Consider the following 20,378-nt stretch of genomic DNA (forward strand, 5'->3'; position numbering starts at 1 on the left):
CATACTCTTCTACAGCATACAAAGGTCTAAACCAGATTTTCTATACAGTTTGTTCCATTCTCAACCATGTCTTCTTCAAGTGACAGTTTCTGTGCATTCTCTAATGAAATAGTTGTGCCTGGGCCCTTAGGCAACTTTGTGTTTTTTCTTATTACATGCAGGGCTGTTTTTCACTTAATTGTTTTCATGCTGTAGAGGCACTGAGTAATGACCATGTGAATTTCCTCAACAGACAGCATCACAGTCTAATTTAAACACTATTTTCCACTTTGGCATTTCATACTAGTCAAAACTTCATTCAATTAAGCAACTTCAACAAACAAAACGCAATATAAGAATTATATACAGCTATTAGTAAGCATCCAAAGGAGGGTTACCAGGAGGGTGAAAGACCGAGAGGGGAAGCCTTATGCAGAGTGGATGGGGTCACTTGTTCAGCCAGAAGAAAAGGAGACTGAGGGGAGTCATCACAGCCTACAGCTTCTTCGTGAGAGGCAGTGGACTAATCGCTTCCCTGCAGTGACCAATGATAGGACCACAGAGAATAGTGTGAAGGTGTGCCAGGGGATGTTTAGGATGCACACAACAAAAAGATTCTTCACCAAGAGGATGGTTTGGCAGTGGAACAGGCTCACCAGGAAAGTGGTTACAGCACCAGAACTCAAGAGATGTTTGATTAATGCTCTCAGGCACACTGTGTGATTCTTGGGGCTGTCTTTTGCAGAGCCAGGAGTTGGACTCGGTCCTAGTGGGTCCCTTCCAAGTCAGGATATACTATGATTCTATGATTTTACAACCAGCTCTAGTAAGGTACTAATAGGCATTTTAGATGGATAAAATCCCCTGTCTGCTGAGCTGCTAGGGCTATGTTCCCTTCAGTACAGTGAGCGGCAGAGAAGAAACTGAGCAGCCTTTGAGTCCTCCCCACTGCCGGGCGGCCCCGCGCCGCAGGAGCACAGCGCTCCGGCTTCTCTGTGCCCGCAGCCGCGTCCCCTGCCTTGCTCTGCAGAGGCACATGACCGCAGCCGGCCCGCAGCCGCTGCTCCGGCGCCCGTTCCTCGAGTGCCGCCCGCCCGCCCGGCGCAGCAGGTAGGGAGCGGAGCGCGGCCGCCGCACGCTCGGGAGCCGTCCCGCCCCCGCCCGGCCCCGGCCCCGGCCCCGGCCCCGGCCCAGGTCCCGGCCCCCGCCCCGGCCCCCGCCCGGCCCCGCCGCTCACCCGCGCCCGCCGGGGAGGCATGAGCGACGGAGCGGCCGCTCCGCGCCGCGGGTGAGTGCGCGGCTCTGCGCGGGGCGCGGAGAGGGGAGGGAGGGAAGGCAGGCGGGAGACAGGCAGGCGGGCGGGGACAGCCCCCCCAAACCAGAGACGAGTTTATGGAAAGCTGGGACGCGGGGGTGCGCGGCCGCGGGATGGGACTGTGCGGCGCCGGCAGGAGTGCGCGGCCAGGTGTGAGGCTCCGCGCTGCCGCCTCTCTCCTGCGTTTTGCACTGAAGGATGGTGGCCAGGCAGCAGCTCCCCCTTCCCGAAGGCACTGTGGGAGCCTGTCGGTCGCTCCGGAGTTTTAACATCAGAGGTGAGAAGGGTGCGGCGAGAAGCAAACTCACAATCTCTTTCCACATGTTAAAACTCTGTCGTCCTGTAACAGTGTGTCGTGTGTGGAGAAAGCCCAGGGACAGCACAGCGAAAAAGTTGCGGTTCCGGGCTCCCCATCTCCCCACCTCCTGTGGATATCCATGCCAGTCGCTCATTTAACAGCTTTTTGGAAAATGAGGCCAAATTATTACAAGCAAGCCCTGCGACCGTGCATTGGTTTTGCAACAGCGGCGTGTCGCCCTCCTCCCTCAAAGTTGGCCGGCAGGTGCCCGATGTCCATTTGAGCTCCAGCCGGCCGTGCAAGCTCAGGTCGGGCAGCGTGGGAGCTTGCTGCGGAGATGCCGCTGTAAATAGCCACTGCACGCACAGAACTTAAGTGTGACAGCAGTGTCCTGTGGAGTGGCTGGCCGCAAGCCTGCGTCCAGGATGTGCGCTCTGCTCCTCGAAATTATGTTCGTTAGAAAACGAAGAATTTTTAAAATACTGTTTGACTTTTGTACCAAAACCTTTTTTATGATTTACGTTGTTATGGCTTTGAAGCCATAATCACGCCTGAAACCCTGCTGGCAATGTGATCTGCAAAACCCACCTTGCGTCCTATCAGACACAATTTACTGTGTAATCTTGTAGCCCAGACCAGAGAATTTCCAGTGTGCCCACCTGTGAAATTAATGTGTGACCATCACATTAAAGTGGTTTTCTGTTGTATTTTGAATTTATCTAAGGAAAGCGTGAACAACAACTACTCAAAAAAACCCCTACATTTTGCAATTTTGATTGCAAATCTTAGCTGCTGAGATGTCCCATTTCAATTTCAGACCTGTCGCAGCCATCACTCTGTCTTATCTCCAACCTTTAAATCTAACTGTATGCTCAACAAATAGTGGATGTTTGAGATGATTTTGGTTTCTGAGTTGCTGATTGCCTTTGGATTTAAGTGAAAACCTGGGCTCAGGGCTCAAACATAGTATTAAGCTTTTATTAACATTTATAGGGGGGCTTTCTGTAGGGAGGAAAGGTGTGCAGTTTAAAAGAGAAATTTGGCCGTCACAGGTGAGAATTTTGCTTGGTGTTGAAATCATAGAAAAACAGACTGCTTAAAAAAAAAAAAAAAAAACAGGTATGGATTAAAAATAGATGTTAACTGTAAATATGGCTGACAGAGTTCTATGTATATCATGCTTCAGAAAAACAAAAACTTATGTTGTGAACCAGCTTTTGTGTTTGAAGATTTGGCTTGCATGCAGTATTTCTGCATTTTCAGGGCTACAAATAATATTGACTGAATTGACTGCATGTGCTCTCAACTGGAGAAACAATCTGAGATCTATCTTTCATAAGCAGTAGCCTCCTTCAAGCCAGACCCACCAGCAGCCCTGTAGAAGGTGTGATCTTCCACATGCACATGCACACACACACACACTCACTCTTAAGGTGATTTTCCAAGATGTTCCACAACCAGTGAGAAGTCAACTGCATCATCTTAATGCCAAATACAAACACCTTTTTCTGCCCACTTTCTGGGATGAAGGTGTGTAACTAATTTGCTGATCTTGCTGTTCTCTGAGTACAGAAAGAGACAGGCACATTTGAACAAAGACATCAGGATTCACCATGCTCTGTAAACCTACATTCCCCCCGTAGTGCCCTTGGTGGCTGGAAATTTTTCAAAACTTTTGACTATAACACCAGGGCTTGCACAGGGAAATCCAGGTTACATCCCAGCTGAGCTGAGGGATAAAAGACTAGCTGAGTGCTGCTTCCCTTGTCTGTGCACCCAGGTCCCAGGTTTCTTTTCCATCCCTATGTTCACCTGGAACGTGCCCAGGGACCTGGTAAAAAGAGCTTTTCTCAGTATGGATACCTGTATCTTACTCAGGTCACTAAGATAAAGTTTTAGTGAGGAAGTATCAATGTGAATCTGGGCACAGGGTTCAAAGGTAAGATCAGCCAAATACCTGTGACCTTCAGCTTTGAGGAAGGCAATGATTTTGGGTTCATTTTGTACAAAAAGTCTAGTCTGGATGGTTGGTCATTAACTGATTGCTAATATGAAATCTTACAAAAACATCTTTCCATTTGTCTTGAGTTTAACTTAAAATCAGAAGATTTGGGGATTACTTTATTCTCTTTTGAGGTTCTGGCTTCACTTCTCTAGAAGAACGTGTCTCGTTCAAGTGTCTCAGATCCCTTCATAAGCACTTCACAAGAGCCATTTTTAGGAGAGAATGTAATTATTCTCAAAATACAGAGTAAATTAATCCAAAATACAGAGTAAATTAGCATAGGAAATTAGTCAGGGAAACAACTTATTTGCTCCTGTCACAGCATTAAATTGCTTTTCCCTTACTCACTGGAACTGTTAAGAAATTCATGGGCCATTCCTCTTGCAATGATTTGAAAAGGGCAGACATGCCTTTTATGCTTCCTTCTGATGTAACTGGTATTAAATATGCATTGTAGCTCAGTTACCATAGATAACTGAGCATAAATTCATCCCTCTTCCACTTGAAATTCTGTTCTCAAATGTAGCAGCTGAATATTCTTTCTTTTGTTTCCTAATTTTTGAATGGGTCGGATGTTCCTTGCTTTTGTTTTTAGAGAAGAATCTTTTTAGCATTCCTTAGAAACTAATTAAAATGCTTCCCTTTTGGCTTATTCTCCTAATTTATTAATACCACAAATAACTTTTCTTTGGTGACCCACTTTCATAGGTATCTGAACATCTAGCAAAATTGTAACTCATCAGGAAGGCAGTGTAGACTAATAAATAGCATCTCCAGACAGGAAAAAAAGCCAAGACATTTCTTTCTTTGCCATGCAGAGTTTTACACACCACACATGCAGAAAATATTGCTCTATTCCCCAGCTCAATTGGCACCATTAGCCCAAAAGAAAGCATATTATTGATTATACAATTGATTTAAAGGTCAGAATGTAGGATTGCATCTATTCTCCTGCCTGAATTCAATTTCAACCCACTATCCACAGTGAAGAAACTGCTCTTTGCATAAATATAAATTGAAATACTGGTCTGTGTGAGGATTCAAGCAAATAAACTTTCTCTTCTGGTTCCCAGGGCAACTCCCCAACACTACACTGTCATCAAAATCACTAGGCTTCAACTAAGATACTGTTTTTTATTTGAATTATCTTACCTGCTTTACGGAAATTAAAGATTTGTGTAGAAAAAGGATACTCACTGTTTTAATGAACATCATGATCAACAGGCTACTGGAAGTGGTGGAGCTATACAGCCTCTAAATCAGAGGCCATCTAGCATAAAAGACTACACTTAATTTCATGATCATTTCAAAATACACAGATGTTGCTTTTGGGGAGATGAAACTATACAGAGTTCTTGCAAGGAGGGTTTAATTACCCTGCGTCCTGTAGACACTCCAGCACTGGGTATGTTTTAAGGGCAGTCTCCTCTAAGAGTGTAGTCTGTGGTTGTCCCAGCACAAGGATACTCAGTGTTGCCACCTTCTATCCAAAATCTGCTGAAGAGCAGCCCCTAACAGGAGAGTTTAAGGTTTATTTGGTGACTTCTGATGAAGATTTGCTTTCCTTTTCAGTAAGTGTGGACGTCTGTGTAAGTGTGAGAGAATTATGGTGGCGTTTAAAGGAGTCTGGACTCAGCCCTTCTGGAAAGCCGTTTCAGCAGAATTTTTGGCCATGCTCATTTTTGTCCTCCTCAGCCTCGGCTCCACGATCAACTGGGGTGGAGCAGAGAAACCCCTGCCTGTAGACATGGTCCTTATATCCCTCTGCTTTGGACTCAGCATTGCCACCATGGTGCAGTGCTTTGGACACATCAGCGGAGGCCACATCAACCCTGCTGTGACCGTGGCAATGGTCTGCACGAGGAAGATCAGCCTTGCCAAGTCCATCTTCTACATTCTTGCCCAGTGCCTGGGAGCCATCGTGGGTGCGGGCATCCTTTACCTCGTCACACCGCCCAGCGTGGTGGGAGGCCTGGGAGTCACTGCGGTAATCACTTCTCCCCAGCCTCCTGAACTAGGCTAGCTCAGACCCTGAGAAAATAGGATCAGTGTCACACAGAATGAGGAGAGCTCAGATTTTCACAGCTTGCTGGTTTGTTTACAGCATCCAGACAGGGCTTAAAGCCCTCCTTAGGATGGGTTTATACAGTGTAATAGCTATAGCTGATCTTTTTATAGAAGCTCTCTTTCCTAGAACTTCCCCAAATCTGATGACAGCAGGTAGTGTTAATTTACATACAAAATTTAAATAATATATGCGTGAAATGCCATTTTTATATGGTCTGGGGAAGGGGGAAATTAATTCCATGCTATTATGATGGGGATTGAAAAAACATCAATTTAAAATGACATACTTTTGAAATAGATTGTGGCTTAGATTTCAGCTTTGTTCTAAACTAATAAGGAATGCCATCAGTTAGCCCTGTTGCAGGACTTATTAAAAATGCACTTGAGCTGCACACTGCTTAATTTTTAATTGAAATTTAAATTAATTAAGTCAGGGCTAATTAATGAATTTATAATTGAATAGTAAATTACAGTGCTCCCAAGGAAAAAAAAAATGGTGAAAGGGAAGTGCAGCATTTGCAAATCCCTGTGTAAAAATAAACTATACTTCTGCAGTCTAACTTTGAAGTTCCAGTTGGGTGTTACTATTAAGCCTTCTCTTCTCAGTCCAGCATTGATTTTCCATGTTTCTCAAAATCAAAAACCATTTTAAAGTAAAAAAAAAAAAAAAAAAAAAAAAAAAAAAAAAAAAAAAAGGAGAAGAGTGAAGAGGGGGGAAATCTGTACCTCTAAAAGTTCATTGTTATATTTCACTTTGTACTATCTAGAAATACCATTCATTGAAATACAATTTGTGCATGTGATGGCTTTCTGATTTACCTTTTCTTAATTTCTGGTGTTTCTTTGCCTTCTTCCAGGTACACCGAGATCTTTCTGCTGGGCATGGACTCCTGGTGGAATTGATAATTACATTCCAGCTGGTTTTTACTATTTTTGCTAGCTGTGATTCAAAACGAAGTGATGTCACTGGTTCAGTAGCTTTAGCAATTGGATTTTCTGTTGCAATTGGACATTTATTTGCTGTAAGTTAATGGTTTCTCTTTAAAAAAATAGATCCCTTTACCCTTTATGACTACTTCAGAAGCAAAAGGAAACTTTTGTGACCTTTAGAGCAATTACAGCTATATAGCTGCTGTATTCTTTATAGATCTATGCCAAAGCACTTTGGAGTGTCAGGAGTGTCCCTTTGGGAAGGGTGTTGCACCAGAACTTTTCTGGCTGGTCATGTGATGACGTTTTTTAACTTTGTGTTAAGACTCAGGAGAGTGACGATACCTGTTGTAAAGAGGAGGAGCGTTACAAAACCAGGGTGTCCCATGCAAATTGAATCACTACCTTCCAGACTTTAATAACAGGCAATGTTTTCTCTCTGCTTTAGATCAATTACACTGGTGCCAGTATGAACCCAGCTCGATCATTTGGACCTGCTGTCATTATGGGCAGATGGGAAAACCAATGGGTAACTCTCTTTTCATACTTCATCATAGCAACAAACAGTGGTCAGGATTTTTCACACGTCATTTGCTTTCAGTTATCTCTCCCAGTACATCCCATAGAGACCATCCCTGAGGAGGACAGGCACTGACCTGCCTCAAGCTTAGGCATGCTCCTCACCTAGGACTGCAGTGCAGCATGCAGCATGTTGGAATAGCATCTTACTATTAGGGGGCTGTTTTGTGGAGGCAGTAGCTGGGGTAAAAAGGAAATCATATGAAAAGTTCAAAACAAAACAAAAAAAAAAAAAAAAAACAAAAAAAAAAAAAAAAAAGAGCAACCCATGAAGGCTAGAAAAATGCTGGAAAAATCTCCAAGGTAGATTGCAAACTCCGCTGGTCCTGCTGCTAAGGAGCTATGGAAGTAATTCTGTCAACTTCACATTTCACCTGGTTCTGCAGCAAACTGGGGCAGATGTATAAAATGAGAACAGGGACCCTCTGTGATCTGGTTCCTGGGGGAGAATCTGTCTCGGCAAATGCCTGCAGTGAGAGATGAAGAGGTTGCAGTCTGGTATTTGCAGACCAGGCCAGATGTTACCTGCTTCAGTTTGAAAGTGTCAGCTTAGCCAGGAGCAGTTGCGCAGGAAACAATCTTATAAGCAGACTGTGAATGATGCAGTAAATTTCTATAGCATCCAACAATCCAAGTTATAAAAAAACATTTCATATTTTATAAGGGAGAGATGGATCACAGCTCAGCCTCACCTAATTATAGAGAGGGAAATCACTTCTAGGGACACTTTCAGTGTTAACTGGAGGAGCTGCATATTATAGTGCATATAAGGATTTTCTTGATTTTTAAAGTATGAAGCCCACATTGCTCCCACTGCAGCTAAGAATAGAAATAGCATTGTCTTCAGGCCCTAAGGCTTAAATCCTGCAAACATGATACCATGTGTAACTTTGTTCCCAAGAGTTATCCTATTGAGGCAGATTTACCCAGTTATCAGTGAATGGCTTGTTCATATGAAAAACTGCTGTAGTTTTTCACAAGATTAATTATCCATACTCTGAGGAAGCCTGTAATTTATAACTAAAGCTATAAACAATAAACAAATGCACCATGGAAAAACTTTCAGGAGAAGCTTAGTTACTGTCCTGGCCACTTGGAAAGGCAGCCTTTTCTTCTTCTCCAGAGCAGTGACATTTGCACACCATTTACAGGAGCCTGTGGGTTTTTGCATCTACTAATGTTACTGCACTGCTGCCTGTTGTGATGAAATAGATAGGTACCTAGGAAGTTGTGTTATGTCCATTGTATTTGCTTATTTAAATTAGATTATTAGACTGCCTGTTGTGGTTGACTGCCTGTTGTATTCTGTAGGATTAAATGCCAAATTTGAAATATTTTGGAAACCTAAGTCTGAAATACCAAAGCAGAACTTTTTGTATGTACACTAGGAAGAGCTTGTTTTCCTTGAAAGTTCACTGTCATCCTGTTTCAAAATGGAAACAGAAAAACACTTTTCTACATCGATGTTTCCTTTGTGTGTCTTCTTGCAAAAAGTTCGTATTCGTGGTCTACAGCTGGCAATGAGCAATAAAAAGTTTAGAAGAGGCCTTCTGTAAAGAGATAGATCACTAAAACTTTACAAAATTATTTCCCTTTGAAGAAGTGGGCCTGCTTGTCAGTCTTCTTATCACTGTTAATTTAAAAGCTTAATGCCTGGGATTTTCTCCCACCTCTTTTTTTGCAGGTGTACTGGGTGGGACCAATAATCGGAGCAGTCCTTGCCGGTGCTCTGTATGAGTACGTCTATTGCCCAGACGTAGAACTCAAGCGCCGCTTCAAAGATGTCTTTGGTAAGGCTACCCAGCCCTCCAAGGGCAAGTACATCGAGGTGGATGACAACAGGAGCCACGTAGAGACCGACGACCTGATCCTGAAGCCTGGCATAGTTCATGTGATTGATATCGACAGGGGTGAGGACAAGAAGGGAAGAGATCCATCCAGTGAGGTGTTGTCTTCTGTATGACTAGCAAGAAGCACTGAAAGCAGAGAGCAGCCTGCTAGCACGTCCACAGATATCCTTCCACCCATTAAAGAAACAGATCTCCTCTAGACTGAGCACCTTCCACTTCTTGAAAGGTATGGTGTGGGCAGCTGCATGAAGTGGTGTCCCCAAACCATACACCTGCTCAGTTGGAAGATTAGGACTTTGCAATAATTAGGATTCCCTATCTATTATTCCAAATTTAGACTTGTTCCTAGTATTTTCCTTTCCTTCTTTCTGAAGCAACCTCAAAGTGGAAAAAAAAAATATATTAAAACATTCTCCTTTAATAAAGCAGTCAATAAGGAGATAAAGATAGAGATGTGTAACATCCAGATTGACAGTTAAGACATACCAGGAAATGCCTATAGACATGAAGACCTACTTATCAGATTGTTCTTCTGACACTTAATTGGCTGTTGTCAGCACTGATTATAACATCTTACCCATTAAGCCTTCTCTGCAAGGTTCAGAGACGGCACCAGCACTATTTAAGAGTTTTATCCACAGTCAAGCAAAGGAGTATTGTTTCCACTTGTACATCACTATTGCCTTGCAGACTACCTCTGAAAAAAAATGATACTTTAACAGGCTTTTAGGAAAAAATTCTATCAACCCAACAAATTTCACTCATGTGATTCAGTGTATAAATACATTACCTTCATCCCCAAGAGTAAATAGGCTGAAATGGAATGTTGAAGTCTAGGGTAATAAGGCTGCAAAGCAGTTGATTGTACTTCATGCTCCCTCTTGTCATTGTCTATCTGGTGAAACATTCTCCTGGGGTTTGACTATTGACCATTCAGTGTTAGCAGACTCTCAAGGTCATGCAAAGAATATAAAGGCTTTCCTGTTACTTAATAACTTAAATAAGAGATATCAGAAGAAAAGAAGGCATATCTGTTTTCAGTGCACTTGTTTGAATACACATTTCTGTGCTAATTTATGTAAACTAAAGGTTTAAATTACTTACCTATTTTCTTACAAGATGGTTGGAGATAGTGTTTTTTTAATTTATTAGTAATATAGAGGGGTTTTAACTTTTAACTGTATCGAGACACTGATTGGGAAATATTTTTTTATAACAGATGATAAAAACATGTCTGCTTCTGGCTTTTTGTTGTAACTGATGCCTAACTATTTGAACAGGTTCCCTGCTTATTCCAGTGTTCACATAGTCATAAACTACACCTCTGGCAAAGGTTTCTTTATCTGTTGGTAGAAAAAGGTTCAAGTGCTTGCAGGGTGTTTTTGGGGCAAAAGGACATGAAATATATTTGGTAAACAGTCTTTCCCCTATAGAGGTTTTTGCCAGACATAATCATCCCAGCAGAACATTTCTGTAAAGCTGTTACTGACTTAACTGCTTTTGTTTCTGATCAGTGGCTTTGAGTTTTACTCTATGGAGCTGCAGAGCAGTCAGGAGCATGGTATTATTACCCTAATTACATAGTTTTTGTTTTTAAATTGAAAAGCTACCCCTGCTTATTTAGCAAAAAGAGAGGAAAAAATATTAGTCCTGACTGTGGCTGTATTAGCCTCATCTGTTCTTTGACATACCCTACATACAATCTTTATTACAAGGTATTAGATGTTTCTAATGAGATGATAAACTACTACAACCCTCAAATCTGTGCACTATGATCCAAGGGCAATTCTAGTATCCCAGCTTGCAGCCTTGTATATTCCCAGCATGTCCTTTTTCAAGTTTCACATTTTTCTTGTCTTAATCCCTGTCAGTGTGGTGCAAGTTCCCTGCACTGAGCATGAGATTCATGACTCCTTCATGCATTTGCAGTTGAGTGTGGCAGGGGACCTGCAATGGACAATGTCAAATTGCAGATAAGAGCTCCTTCCCACAGCAAGGACTATGTCTCCCAAGGGAAGGGCAGCACAGGTGTGGTGTTCGACCTCTGTTCAGATGGATTAATACCACGAGAAAGAGATTCAGTGAGAAAGATCAAAACTTGTGAGGGATTTACCTAGGCAGTTAGTTTCTTTTTACATAGTTCCAGTCGATATTTGTTAAAGGGACATTTTGGTTAAACATTTTGCATGTCTTAAAAAGGTAAAGAGTAATAGACATAGAATTGGCAGATTTTTAAGCAAAGGTTTGCATTTTTTGTACTTAAAGACACTCCTTCATTTGTGATTTTTGCATGGTACTGTGTTATTTAAATAAGAAACTGTGATTTGTTTTATGCTTAAGGGTCCTTTACACAAATGGTTTGATGTGTGTTTTCCTCACCCAGCCTGATTCTGCTGCTGAGGTGAGCATAATGTGAGCATAGCACCAGGTTAGAAGGATCTTTTTGCTGAAACACTCTGTATTAATTAACTGTGGCAAACACTCAGAACCAGTCCCAGAACCAGAACTCCTTATTGAGGATAAGATCCTGACACTTCTTAAAAGATCAGGGAAAAGAAGGGATGCTAAAATAGAGGCCACCAGACAGTAAAGGTTGCTGCTATGCCATTAGAAGGTAAGCAATGTGTGGTAGGTCTGCTCCTAATCCCACAGATTAAAATTTGTGGAGGAGTTTGTCATTGACTATGGTGGAAATGATCCTGAGCTCTTTTGGGGCCTGATGGCTTCTCTCACACACTTCTCTGTGTTTTTTTCTAAAATCCGAGGCTTTCAGCAATATGTTTAATTTTGGAAGAAGACGCATTCAACTTGAGGTTTATGACCCACCCTAAAGTAAATCCTTAGCAGTGACTGTAATCACAGGTGGTTCTGCCCCACCACATTCATATAAGGGAATATCACTCTTCAGCATCTGTTAGGACTTAGTTTAGCACAGGGATATGTGCTCCTCTAAGCTGTCTTGCAATGTTATCATCACTGTACAATAGTCATGCTTGGTTAAATAATAGACTAGCATGACCTTTTTATGGAATCAAGATACTTTTGGTTTTGTATTTTTTTTAAAACACGTATTTTGTTACTGTTTGAGTGAGATTTGTGTTCTAAAGCTGTTCAGCTCTATACTGCATCTGGTAACATACTTGATGTTCTCTTAAAACATTTCTTGGTTTTGGTGGGAAATGTTTTTGTTTATGACTGTGAATGGAAATCACAGGAAGACTGGCAGGTCTGTTGTCATTTTGGGGCCCCAAAAAATAGGATGAATCTCACTCCTCCGTGATAGCACGATTGTTTTCAATGCTATATTTGCACTTTAACAAGCACCTTCATAATACTAAGTCACTGTGTTTCAGAAAAGAAAGCAGGGAAGCCAAGGGTGATTCCATTGAAGCACAGAAATACATTTTAGGCTGTGTGTTCTCTGAGGAGTTCATCACCCAAATTCTGGCTATTCTCAGGAAAAAAAAATATGAAGAAACCTTGCAGCATTCAAGTTATCAAGTAATGATAATGCTTCTGTTAAAGTGTTCCACCTTTCAAAGTAGGAGTGAGATTCATCTCATGCCATTTAGACTTGTCACATTTATTTGCATATCAGCTTTTCAAAATGTGCTTTATTTCTTATTATTAGTAATTACCACAGTACGTGCTTAGAAAGCTAAATGGCCATCTACCTTTCTAGTGCTTGATGGCAGAGCAGCTGCCACTGTGTTCTGAAACATCTTATCTGCTGGATGTGTAACACATTCAGGATATTATACACCATCCAATATTTTTAATCTTATTAAAATACGTGAGAATTTTCATTGTGAGTCTTTCATTTCAGGGTGAGAGGTGAAAACACCATGCACAATTTTTTTGTATCTCAATTCAGCCTGTGTCTATCTGAGTTTCTCAAGGACTTTCTAAGTAGATATTATGTAAATATAGACTGAAGTATTTCCTACACTCTTACATGATCTAAGCCATCCTGTTGCAGTCTCAAATTTAGGACAAATGAGGTAAAGCAAACTGTGTATCTGGATTTTTCCACAAGACTGCTTATTGTTTAAGTGCTTAGTCACCATGATATCAGAACTAATATAATGGGATTTAAAATTTCCATATGTAATATTTGGAATAATCTACTGAAAAATTCACTATAAAATAACACATGATTATCTGGTTCCCACATGTATTCTACTGTATCTCACACTACTGTTGCAAATAAACATGTATTAAAAAAAAAAAAAAAGGCATCTTGTGATCATTGGAAACATTTCATGACATTTCATGATCCTAAAGCTTAGGACTGAAATATAAGGAAAAACCCCAAACCCAGCCCATAGAGCATGTCTAAGAGGAGTCTGGAAATGTATGCAACAAAGAATGAATGATTTACTGTGGAAAAGTATTCATCAGAGAAGAGAGCTTCTTGTGCAAATGATTTAATATTTTTAAGGAAATGAGCTAAAGCAATTATAGCAAAAATAATGCTGGCGTGCTGTCATGGTTTAAGCCCAGTTGAGAACCAAGCACCACACAGCTGCTTGCTCACCTCCCCTACTCCTAGCCCAGTGGAATGGGGAGGAAAATCAAAACTAAAACTTCTATGTTGAGATAAGAGCAGTTTAATAAAAAAAGGCCAAAACATCAGTGTGTTATCAACATTATTTTCATACCAAATCCAAAAACATAGCACTGTACCAGCTACTGAGAAACAGCTGAAACCAGGTCATGTATATACATCACTGATTTTGCCAAATGGATAACTCATAGGACTAGGGAAGAGCCAAGGTTTTAAAAAGTGATAGAAATTATACTGGCACTTTAGACCCCTTTCACTAAAACACAGCTTGTGAGACCAACCTCCCATGATGATCTTCAGCAACAGGAATCAGATCCTGTGGTATTTACATTTCTACTTGTCTAGCTCTTTGCTTAGGATGCAAAGTTTAGCTCCTATGACATTAATGGAGGTAAATTAAGATCCTGGAAATTACTAATATGAGAACACATCACCTGGGATAGCTTCTAATCTGTAGGAACAGCTCATGCCTGATATTCACCCTTGCAATTCTTCAGCTCTTTCCTTCCGCTTCTTCAAGCTCCAGAGGCACCTCCCAAGAGTCCTAGGGGAGTGTATATGTTGCATACTACTTAATACACACATGATTTGTACCTTACTGAAACAGGTTCCCAAGGGAATTTAGGCAGAACTAGTAAAATTATTTTGGTGACACAATCACATGAGGAAGGAGCCATTCTGACATTTTGAAACAAGCATATCTGGAGAGTTACAAAGACAAACACATTGTGATGGAGCTGTCTGCAGTGTTAAGATGAAGGGTCCTGCAAAGAACACAAAAGCAACTATGTGGGCAAGGGAGATCTACCCAGGGCTTACTGGCACTAAGGTATCACAGAATTAAAACATAATCTCCATTGTATGAGGATGTGGGTGAGCCCTTTTTGGGTCCCATGGAGAGGCTGAGCTGTGCTGAGTGAGTACTGTCCTTACTCTAGGCTTCAGCAGCAACACCGGCTTCAGCAGCAACAGCTACAAACAGCAACTATGACCCAGTCATTTGCTTAAAAATAAACTTAGAGAGTAAATATTTCCAATATCACCTTCCTTTTAAACCCTCATTTGGCTTTAGACTTCTTTATCAGTTGTAGATTGTAGTGTATTGCAAATATTATACAGTGTCTTATTTATATCAGACTGATATCTGTTATCTTGGCTATTAATTTCTTTTGACTTTTCTTGCCTCATTAGTAAAACAATCCTTACAATTACAAGAACTGTGGCATAATCAGACTAAGTAGAGCTATCATAATGTTCTTTGGAAAGGCAAAAGGAGCTTATATTATTTGTCTCTCACCTTGCCATGTGGGATGGGGAAAGGCAGAGGTTTCCTGTGGACATGCCTGGCAAACGGGGTAACCAGCTCCTATTCTGTCTGCTCATGCATGGTGATGAGCTTCCTGTGATGTTTCATCCCTATTTCTCTTCTGATATGTATCTCCATAAAAACCTCTGGAATTCACAGTATGCCTAGAGTTTCTTGTTAATAGAAATGTGTCTATGAAAACGTGCAAACATGTGCATGTGTGTGCACACACCTGTGTGTGAGAGGTGCAGGGAGGCACAACACGGCACAGCCACGGTGTTTACTTCTTCCCAGCAGTGGATAAGATCAGTGGGTAGAACTGTGGGACACCAGCTGCCATTTGGGATTGCTGCATGCCCCACTGGGATCCTAATGACTTGGTCATTTATTTCCACTTTTTCTTGAGCCATATGGTTTTCAGCTTGAAATGGGGTCATGGCCATCCCCTACTGCCACAGAGCCATTTGGATTCTGCTGCTCTTCCTCCCAAAGTTCATTTGCCACAAGGTTTTCTTTCTCCACATTTCAACCATTTAAAATTTGATTACCTTAGACATTTTGTAACTTTCTAGCATGCAAAATATTTTACCATTATTCCACTCTACCTTATTGTTAATTTCATTTATTCTGTGGGAATTGCTTCGTTATTTTAGAACAGCAAATCTCAGGGCATTGGAAAGTCATTCATTTTTCCTCAAAAATTTCCTTTGAAAGTTCCCAGTGATATCTCTGCTATTCTGTTCCAGTACTTAATTATTTCCATTTGCATGGTATCTCAGTGCCTAGCTGCCTTGTGGTCCCATATTCAGACAGGAATCCATGCATATTTTGTTTTGTTTTGCCTTTCCAGCCGAATGAGCTCATCAGAGCTGGAATGAGATGGTTTAGTCTCTAGATCCCCCTTCTGTGATCTTCTTCAAGCTGCTGCTGCCACTTTGGACTTGGGGCCATTTTTTTCTAGCCAGCAGCAGAGTTACCCCGGGGGGGAGGGGAGCATTTCATCTGCTTTGACTTGCCAGAGTTGTACAGTACATAGGATAAATCCTGCCTTCACTTCCAGAAGAGATGAAGTAGGTTTGCACCAGCCAAACCCAGTCTTAGACAATTGCAGTAGAGCAAACCAGTGTCCCAGCAAAGAAGTAATCAGTTTTGAAAAGATGGGATTTGGGCTTGTGGCCAGCCCCTGGGCTCTTATTTGCAAGAAAAACATCAATAGGAAAACTGGAACAATGGCTGATTGTCCCTGTAAGTTCTGAACATATGTGCATGAATATCCAGTAAGAAAAAGCCTAATGCTTCATGATTAAAGATGACAGAGCAGGGAGAAAATGAACTCTGGAGATCAGGAAGATGTACATAGATGTTGGACTCTGCTGTTGTTTGCCCACAGGTATTGCTCCAGAGGAACAGCTGCACAGCATCTTCTCAGAGCTGAGTCAGACCAGCTGTACAGGGTAGCATGCACACAAACACTAATGTTTCAGACACAAGGCTTTTTTGTTTTTCTCCCTCCTTCCACAGCTGCCCAGCATACTTCAGATTTACTGGAGGCAAACATTGCTAGGGCTTGATTGCAGAAGCTTTTCTAGCCTCAAGACTAAAATGTGAGAATAAAGCTTTGTGTCCTCCAACCTTTTAGCTTTGAAAAAGCCCAACAAATGCCATGGATGGAGCTTTAACAAAAAAGGTCAAAAAGTCCATCTGGATCCCTCTGCATCCTAGTCACTCCTGGAGCTACCCTTCGAGGAAAGATACATAGGTTAATTTATCATTGTGTAAATAAAATATTCCCCACTTCTTTTACCACTAGCCTTCTTGAGTTAAAATAAATACGCTTTGGTAGAGCAAAGCTGAAGAGCATCTAAGGTTTATATATAGCAGCTATTGCTATTGTCTGAGTGGTGAGGAAAAGGTCAAGGCAAAATGATTTTATTATCCCCCTAGGAAGAAAATTTTTTATCTGTGTTTGGGGGGATTTAGGGGGAGGGGGCAGTTTGGTCTTCTTCTTACAGTGTTCTGTTTTTTTCAGGTTGTCCACATTTAGCTTTATTTTTTTCTACAGGTTGAATCCTCAAACACTGTATGTAATTAAGTAGAACAATTAATTTTCTTTTTTTTTTTTTTCTTTCTTTGTCAAAAGGATGCTTTAATTTTTCTGGCTGTTTGACATGTTTGCTGTGCAGGATCTGATGGCACCCTCTATTGTATGGTCTCCTTTTCTCCATATACCCTACACAGACAACTGTCCCTTCAATGATTTTGGGACCCTATGAAAACTGCAAAGGTTTTCACAACGAAGTTCCAAGCATCTGAATTTGTGATTCAGATTTTTCATTTTCATTTCAGATTGCCTTTTTCTTAACAAAATACACAGTTTCCATGAGCTCTCATTAATGATATACCAAAGATTTTCTTCTGAACTCAGTCCTCTTTAATCCATGTTCTCAACATTGTGCTAATTATTTAGGATTTATCATTAAACCTACATATTTGAGACAATTTCCTAAATAAAACTTGTTTTTCTTGTATTCCTGTCCAGTGCTGCAGTCTTGGGTGATGGGAGGAGTCTGAAAAGTTGTCACTTTATATTCTTGCAAACAAAACTTTTGTCAGTAATGAAACAACTCAGGTTTCAGGGTTAACTGGGAAATGTATAATCCTAACTACATGAGGTGAAAGCCTAGACCCTTATTTCCAGTTTTGCAGTCAGAGTGTGGGAAATCCCTAACCTTTCAAATGGCCAGAAGGAAATTCTATAGCTAAAGCAGGTTTCAAGTACTGAGTTCTGTAGTTCTAGGAATGGTCAAAACAATTTTTACTATTACATTTACATATGTGTATATATGTAATTCAGTGTTTAAATTTACACATGTGTGTGTATTTAATATTATATACATATATAAATACATGTATATGTGTATGTGTGTATACATGTAAATAATATATAGGTCGAAAAACAACGGCTAATAAGTCTTTTAGCACCCTTGTTACCCCACAGATTTAATAATGAACTTTAACAGGAAAGATAACACAGGCACCCTGACTTCCATCTTTCTTTTCTGAACATCAGTGTTTTCTCTCTTAGGAGTGTTAACATTTCTCCAGCCAACATAGTGTTTATGCTGCAGATAAATCTGGAAAGAGGAAGCCTTGTCTGCTCCCATGGTTGTTACACAGACAGTGTTTTCCTTGTGGTTTGATTTAATATGCAGCTCTGAATGCTCTCTGTAAGTAACAAATCATTACACCTACACTGAGTAAATTTAATACAGCTTGCTTTTACTGAAACATGATGGTTTTCTCACCTGCTTTGTACTTTCTTGAATGCAATCCATGTCAGGAAGTCCTGAAGATCAGCCAATTTGTTACCAGCCATGACTGCAGGTTGTGCCAGCTCCTTTCTGTCAGAATATCAAGACAGCTAATACAGACTTTTTTTTTTTTTTTTTTTTTTTGGATACTTCTGTATGCTTGGACCATCTCTGGTGGTGATAAGACATGGACAAAAATAATCATGGGGATTTAATTTAATGCGGCTTTTATTACAGACCAAATTTTTCTAGTGAGGTTAATGCTTGAGTGCTATCTGTGTAACCCAGGCATGGTGACTTATGCAGGTCAGCTATTTTTCTTCTACAGACCTACATACGAACCTAAAGGAGGAGCAGTGCCAGAAATAAAATCCTGATTATATATATTTACATTGTGGCTGTGCCTCTCCCATCCCTCCTTAATGCTGGTAGCAGGGCTACAAAAACCTGCTCAGCCATGAGGGTGAGTTTTAGTTGATGACAGAACTGCCTCCACTTGCTCACTAGTGCCAGCTCTCCTGCATGGCAAGGCTACAGGGGGTTATCTGTAATATTGAGCTACCCTAGACCCACAGATTGGGGTTTTGGGTTGAAAGAGATTGTTAACAAGTATTTGGGGGACACAGCTACTGTTAAATAGGAGGAAGGTTAGGTTTGTCTTAGATTGGTTTGTGCTCTCTGTTTAGTGAAAACAAGTCAATCAGATTTGGAATAACATTAGGAAAGTTTTACAATAACTGTTGTGTGAAATCCAAAATACTACCAGTTTTGCTGTAAGATTCAGAATCAAAACATTATCTTTTTAAATTTAGAGTTTTAAATTAAAAACATTTTGTTTGCTTTTTTTTTCCATCTCATGTTATCACCTGGTACAATTGTGAGATCTGAAAACATCAAAGTCTGAGAATCCAGGGTATAAGAATACAGCCAGGCTGATGAAACATTTTTCAAGCAGTAAAATTGTTATAGATTTGTGTTGTTAGTTGTTTTTAATGATGCTGTGCTTCTGTAGCAGATGAAGCATGCGAAGTATCTCCACTAGGAATGACTCAGGGATTAAATGCTCTCAGGGGATTAAGTTGGTGATGCCTCTCACAGCAGTGCAGGGGAGCTCAAAAAATTTCTGGATGGGGTTAGATCTTTTGGAAACAGAAGTCTTAGGAGGTGGCTTGGAGGCTGTCTCAGACAATGGTTAACAAAAATTGCCAGAGATGCTGCAGTGGTGGTGGTGGTGTGTTTCTGTGCAGTGTGACACTGCTAACGTAAATTCAAAGGGACTATGGGAAAACTGTTTGTGCTAAGAATAAAAATTTGTATAAAAATAGATGGTGAAATAAAGAGCATGAAAGAAGACACTTCAAAAGAAATTTCACAGGAAGTAATATCTCATATTAGTGGTTTCACATGAGAAATTGCACTGTATTTTAGGGTTTTTTCTTCAATTTATCATCCTGAGTAGTCTCTCAGAACATTTCTTTATGGCTTCTGTCAAATTCCAGTTGCAAACCAATCTCATAAGAGAAACAGGAGTTTATGTTGCTAATTAGTAAGGCTAGCTTGAAGATGAGCTCAAAGTCCCATATGCAACAATAAATTGCTCTGTTAAGAAATGGGATATCCTTTTTCTGCTGCTCTTACTCAGTCAAACTAATATATGGAAACAATGCTGTTCTGCTGAGAGGTTAAGTCAGGATTCTGTCCAGTGGTAGCAAACATAAGTTTTTCAAATTGCAAGATGATGTGCTTTAAATCCTTATTACCAGAATTGAGGTTACCCCTTTGGACTGTGCTCCAAAAAGCAGCCAATCTTGGAAGAAACAAATGTATTTAATCTTGATGTCATTGACATAGACAAAGGCTCTGGGATCTTGAAAAGAAATTGTCAACATGCTTCTTTTCAGTGACTGGTTTTCTCATAAGCATAGATTCAGTCTACCAGACACTTTCTTCTGGATTAGTTGTCTCCCACAAAACTTGGGTAGGAGCAAATGAGATCTCCTCAGTGAAGAGCAACCTCAGTTTATCAATCTATGACAATTATTTTTATCAAGTTGACAGAGTCTGAAGTGATACATTTTCAGACCATTCCTGTGAATGAGTCCTAGGAGCTTTGTTCAGGAGGTAGCAAAGGGGCATCGTAACAGTGATACCCCATAAGACCTAGATTAATT

General features: G+C 40.7%; 2 protein-coding genes across 5 annotated transcripts in view; one reads left to right on the top strand and one right to left on the bottom strand.

Annotated features, from left to right (window-relative positions):
* LOC144246462 (uncharacterized) overlaps positions 1-1,290 on the bottom strand; it is an 89,038-nt gene extending 87,748 nt beyond the window's left edge. The window contains exon 1 of one of the 3 annotated variants that reach the window (XR_013340127.1): positions 1,217-1,290. Coding sequence is in view for 1 of the 3 variants with exons in the window: in XM_077783872.1 (XP_077639998.1) it covers positions 1,217-1,237 (21 nt within the window). In the remaining 2 variants the exon portion in view is untranslated. The remainder of the gene's footprint in view (positions 1-1,216) is intronic. The other 2 variants (XR_013340126.1, XM_077783872.1) reach the window with 2 other exon arrangements.
* On the top strand, positions 467-12,829 carry AQP4 (aquaporin 4). Of its 2 annotated transcripts, none has more exons than XM_021551583.3 (5): positions 467-1,089; positions 5,170-5,584; positions 6,522-6,686; positions 7,043-7,123; positions 8,858-12,829. In XM_021551583.3, exons 1-5 carry the CDS (start codon positions 1,016-1,018, stop codon positions 9,134-9,136), a joined length of 1,014 nt encoding a protein of 337 aa, XP_021407258.2. In that variant the 5' UTR covers positions 467-1,015; the 3' UTR covers positions 9,137-12,829. The 2 variants fall into 2 exon arrangements, with proteins under 2 accessions (XP_021407258.2, XP_031359883.2); XM_031504023.2 differs by lacking the exon at positions 467-1,089 and adding an exon at positions 1,185-1,267.
* Positions 12,830-20,378: the final 7,549 nt, after the last annotated feature.

The sequence above is a fragment of the Lonchura striata genome, chromosome 1 (assembly GCF_046129695.1).
Source record: "Lonchura striata isolate bLonStr1 chromosome 1, bLonStr1.mat, whole genome shotgun sequence".
Classification (NCBI taxonomy): domain Eukaryota; kingdom Metazoa; phylum Chordata; class Aves; order Passeriformes; family Estrildidae; genus Lonchura; species Lonchura striata.

Bases quoted from the DNA above. Each gene is read 5' to 3' on its own strand.
- AQP4 (XM_021551583.3), top strand. From the start codon at position 1,016: ATGACCGCAGCCGGCCCGCAGCCGCTGCTCCGGCGCCCGTTCCTCGAG. The intron at 1,090-5,169 runs GTAGGGAGCGGA...TTTCCTTTTCAG, and splicing joins CCGCCCGCCCGGCGCAGCAG to TAAGTGTGGACGTCTGTGTA. The intron at 7,124-8,857 runs GTAACTCTCTTT...CTTTTTTTGCAG, and splicing joins GCAGATGGGAAAACCAATGG to GTGTACTGGGTGGGACCAAT.